Raw genomic sequence first — 5,338 nt, 5'->3', positions numbered from 1 at the left:
ATATAGATAATAAACATTCTAAGATCATTTTACTTGCCTGTGCGCATTTGACTGCATGACAAGCATTTATTCCAAAAGCGAAGAGCAAAGAGGAGTTCTTGCTTCTACCGCTAACAAGATCGTATTTCCTTGTAATTACTTGCTTTTATGACTCTATAAAATGTTTTTATTATCTTTTTTTTTTTTTACTGAATATTGCTTTTGTGGAGAGACAAATCCACAGTTATTTATGGGTACATATATTTAAAATTAAATTTCTGCAGAGAGCTTTTCAGTATTGAAGAAGTAAAAAATGCGCCGAAGTTTCTTCGGCGCAATCGAGTTTTCTGCATGAGCCGCGGCCCATGAAGCTTTCAGCCACGCCCCGGCGGTGGCCTCTCCTATGGCGTTGCCAGATGCACGATTATGGCTAACTTTAACCTTAAATAAAATAAAACTTACTGAGGCTAGAGGGTTGCAATTTGGTATGCGTGGTGCTTGGAGGGCGGATGATCAACATACCAATTTGCAGCTCTCTAGCCTCAGTAGCTGTTAAGATCTGAGTGCGGACAGAAAAAGTGCGGACGGACTGGCAAAACCGGCACAATAATTTTCTAGTTTTCTTTTACAGAAAACTAAAACAGGGGAGTCGAACAGATTCCCGGAAGCTCTCTGTAGAGATTCATTTTCGAATATATGTGCCTATGCGACTATGAGTATTTTTTTATTGCTTTCGTCTCTATCGCAGTGCGCAGTGAGGGCCTCCTTACGGAGTTCGGTATATTTTGGCACCAAGACCTACCCCGATGGCATCAAGTGCTTCTTGTCGTCTCCCGGAGCCTCCGCCACTTCCCTGCAGAACACGACAAATCCTACCGACCGTGTATGGGCAGTATGTACCTATTCACTTAGAGTAATAGTGTGACATTTGATACACAAATTCATGCACATTTATGAAACTACTTCTTCTTTTCTTCTTCTTCTTCTTCTTCTTCTTCTTCTTCCTCTTCTTCTTCTTCTTCTTCTTCTTCTTCTTCTTCTTCTTCTTCTTCTTTCTCTGAATCTTTTCCCACTTCTGTGTGGGGTCGATGTTTCTGACAGCTTTCCTCCTCCACCTGGCTCGGTCAAGCACATGCACACTTGTATATGTAAGCATGAAATTAAAGAGGAACATATATGATGATATATATATATATATATATATATATATATATATATATATATATATATATATATATATATATATATATATATATTGCATGCATGTAAGAAAGATAGCAAGCAGCGTGTTTACAAAAATTTGGCAAGAGACTTTCAAGAGTCTAGGGAGGCCAAGATGGGAATGTGTGTGTGTGTGAAGGAATTGTTGAGAGTAAAATCTGATTGTGAATGACAAGAAAAATATTGAGGAGATTCGATTTATTCACACATGAGTCTAAACAGTCACATAATACAGGTATACAAGAAAATTGGTGCTGATTTAGATAACGATGCTACATCGGACGTATGAATTAGTACCGTTTTTTTTTTTTTACCTTCTTGCAGTTAGTTGGAGGGCAGCCTTCCGCTTCCTCATCAACAACAGGAACATCTGCTTCTTCAACAGCTGCCCCGACTACTACTGCTGGTGCTGCAGCTGGAGGTAATGAACATTTGTCTTCTCTGTTCTGAATATCAGTGCCAGGTAATTAGAGGAAGACTTGACAGGTATTCCTTCAAAGATTTCTTTTCTCTAATCGTGGACAAGACTTTCACTTATCTGTTGAGATTGATTGATTTCCTTTTTTTATTTATTTTTTTATTTTATTTTATTTTATTTTATTGGCTATATTGAAGCTTTGGCTCATGCTCAAACTTACGAAGTACCAAGGACGGACCCTTTTAAGCAGAGTCCTTCCGAATAACTGAATGTTGAGAGTAAAAATTACAATCTAAACGTGCATTCTCGGGAACTATGAATATTTTGGAATATTTCGATTATACTTTATGCAACAGTGTCAAGTTGATGTTTGGAGTCCCTCTTTGTAAAGCAAAAAGTGTCTAGTTGATGTTTGGAGTTCCCCATTGTAAGGCAAAAAATGTCAAGCTGATTTGGAGTCCCAAACTGTAAAGCAAAAAGTGTCTAGTTGATGTTTGGAGTCCCCATTGTAAAGCAGAAAGTGTCTAGTTGATGCTTGGATTCATCCATTGTAAAGCAAAAAGTGTCTGGTTGATGTTTGGAGTCCCCCATTGCAAAGCAAAAAGTGTCTAGTTGATGTTTGGAGTCCCCATTGCAAAGCAAAAAGTGTCTAGTTGATGTTTGGAGTCCCCAGTTGTAGAGTAAAAAGTGTCAAATTGATGTTTGGAGTCCCCATTGTAAAGCAAAAAGTGTCTAGCCGATGTTTGGAGTCGCAATTATAAAGCAAAAAGTGTCTGGTTGATGGTTGGATTCCCCCATTGTGAAGCAAAAAAAGTGTCTAGTTGATTTTGGAGTCCCCCAGTGTAAATCAATTAGTGTCTAATGGATGTTTGGAGTCCCAAATTGTAAAGCAAAAAGTGTCAAGTTGAAGTTTGGAGTCCTCATTGTAAAACAATGACATGAAAGTCCAGGAGAGTCCTTTTCTGTCAAGCAGACAGCATAGTCTCTTAACTGTTCCATCAGGATCGTGGGATCTGAGTGCTTGCATTCAAAATATGACCACTGAGTAACACAAAAACAATAAATAAGATGGTTTTATGGGAATGAAAGTGGGTGAGTTAAATATGAGAGATATGGTTTAGGAAGGCTCTTCTTTGTAGAACTGGGAAGAACAAAGTATGATTTTGTTTGATTATCCAGAGAAGTAAAAGTGACAAACTATTAACAGGAACCACAAATATTTTCACTCGTTTGATTTTGTGGACGACATTGAACTATATTTTCCTTAAAAAGGACCTTTTATCATTGATATGGACATTAAACAGGATACATGCATGCAAATTGCCTCCATCAAAGTTGGAGATCTGTTGATTGTTATTATTATTATTATTATTATTATTATTATTATTATTATTATTATTATTATTATTATTATTATTATTATTATTATTATTATTCAGAGTTCAGAAGATGAACACTATTCATATGAAACAAACCCACAGCGGCTATTGACTTTGAATTCAAGCTTCCAAGGAATATGGTGTTCATTCGAGAGAAGGAACAGAGGGTAATGGGATATACAGAAAGAGGAGATCAGTTACAGGAAAAACAGACAAATCAAGAAATTATTATAAATAAATAAAAATGTAAGTAAATCATTAAAATGCAAGATTCCGTCAGTGCTATCTCACCAGTCGGTGTTACCTGTGACTAATACCTACCCTATCATTTTTCTATACCACAGGTCCATGTAGAGCTTGCAACCCTGCAGACTCAAGCACCTGGGGCATAATACCCGGGCAAGCGGGTTGTTCGTCTTTCAACATGTGCAGTGCCAATGGAGTGACTACCCAGGTGTGTGCTGCAACTCTCGTCATGAGCGACAGTGGAGTCTGTAATTTCCCTGCTGCGGTTAACCAAGCTTGTCAGTGTTAGGAGAATTTTACGGTTCATGATGGTGAAATATCGTGTCTACGATAAGTAAAGGACGAATTTTTAAGCAACGAACTACTGCAGAAATTCCTGGTTTTATTGGTGAAGGACGAATCTTTGAAGCAAAGAACAACTGTAGAAGTTCCTGGTTTTATTGGTGAAGGACGAATCTTTGAAGCAAAGAACAACTGTAGAAGTTCCTGGTTTTACTGGTGAAGGACGAATCTTTGAAGCAAAGAACAACTGTAGAAATTCCTGGTTATATTGGTGAAGGACAAATTTTTGAAGCAAAGAACAACTGTAGAAGTTCCTGGTTTTACTGGTGAAGGACGAATCTTTGAAGCAAAGAACAACTGTAGAAATTCCTGGTTTTATTGATGAAGGACGAATCTTTACAGCAAAGAACAACTCAAAAAATTTCTGGTTTTAATGGTGAAGGACGAATCTTTTGAACAAAGAACAACTCAAAAAGTTCCTGGTTTTACTGGTGAAGGACGAATCTTTTGAACAAAGAACAACTCAAAAAGTTCCTGGTTTAACTGGTGAAGGACGAATCTTTACAGCAAAGAACAACTCTAAAAATTCTTGGTTTTACTGGTGAAGGACGAATCTTTGAAGCAAAGAACAACTGTAGAAATTCCTGGTTTTATTGGTGAAGGACGAATCTTTTGAACAAAGAACGACTGTAGAAATTCCTGGTTTTATTGGTGAGGACGAATCTTTACAGCAAAGAACAACTCTAAAAATTCCTGGTTTTCCTGGTGATGGACAAATTTTTAAGCAACGAACTACTGCAGAAATTCCTGGTTTTACTGGTGAAGGACGAATTTTTAAAGCAAAGAACAACTCAAAAAACCTGGTTTTACTGGTGAAGGACGAATCTTTTGAACAAAGAACAACTCAAAAAATTCCTGGTTTTACTGGTGAAGGACGAATCTTTGAAGCAAAGAACAACTGTAGAAATTCCAGGTTTTACTGGTGAAGGACGAATCTTAGAAGCAAAGAATGACTGTAGAAATTCCTGCTTTTATTGGTGAAGGACGAATCTTTTCAACAAAGAACAACTCAAAAAATTCCTGTTTTTACTGGTGAAGGACAAATCTTTACAGCAAAGAACAACTCGATAAATTCCAGGTTTTATTGGTGAAAGACGAATTTTTAAAGCAAAGAACAACTCGAAAAATTCCTGTTTTTATAGGTGAAGAACGGATCTTGTAAACAAAGAAAAACTATAAAAATTCCTGATTTTATTGGTGAAGGACAGTTTTTTAAGCAACGAACAGCTGTAGAAATTCCAGGTTTTATTGGTGAAGGACGAATCTTTAAAGCAAAGAACAATTCTAAATGTTCCTGGTTTTACTGGTAAACAGATTTAACACCTGAATAAACTTCAAGATGTGTAGTTAGTTGTACCTCAGATTTCTTTCATTCATAATTTCCCAAATTCAATTATGAATTTCAGTCATAAACTGAAAAAAAGTTTCTCTGAAGTTTTTCATTTCAGAATCATTTCTAAACTGTAGAACTCAGTTCACGTTAAAGACGAATGCTGACTGATCAGAGTTTGTAGACTAGCGCAGGCGCATTTGATGTGATGACTATTATAATTTCTTGGTCTATAAAGGCTTAATTACTACTAAAATACGTACTTTCATCTTGGTGAGACTGATATTTTAAAACACTCTACTGACAATTCCTAGTTTCTGCCAAAATCACCTCTGCGGCGAATCAGTCATAAACCAGGGTTTTCCCTATGATAAGTTTTAGTTTTCTGTAAAAGAAAACTATTGTGCCGGCTTTGTCTGTCCA

The 5,338-nt window shown here is 36.8% G+C and overlaps 1 protein-coding gene across 2 annotated transcripts in view; it reads left to right on the top strand.

The window, feature by feature from the left end:
• LOC136848557 (uncharacterized) overlaps positions 1–4,941 on the top strand; it is a 35,925-nt gene extending 30,984 nt beyond the window's left edge. Inside the window, exons 6-8 of one of the 2 annotated variants that reach the window (XM_067120840.1) lie at positions 728–871; positions 1,525–1,621; positions 3,342–4,941. In XM_067120840.1, coding sequence (XP_066976941.1) covers positions 728–871; positions 1,525–1,621; positions 3,342–3,532 — 432 coding nt within the window. In that variant the 3' untranslated portion in view covers positions 3,533–4,941. Of the gene's footprint in view, positions 1–727; positions 876–1,524; positions 1,622–3,341 lie in introns of both variants that reach the window. The other variant, XM_067120841.1, reaches the window with a different exon arrangement.
• Positions 4,942–5,338: the final 397 nt, after the last annotated feature.

Source organism: Macrobrachium rosenbergii, chromosome 19, assembly GCF_040412425.1.
Source record: "Macrobrachium rosenbergii isolate ZJJX-2024 chromosome 19, ASM4041242v1, whole genome shotgun sequence".
NCBI lineage: Eukaryota > Metazoa > Arthropoda > Malacostraca > Decapoda > Palaemonidae > Macrobrachium > Macrobrachium rosenbergii.
Note: the sequence above shows the minus strand (reverse complement) of the source record. Positions and strands in the feature narration are given on the sequence as shown.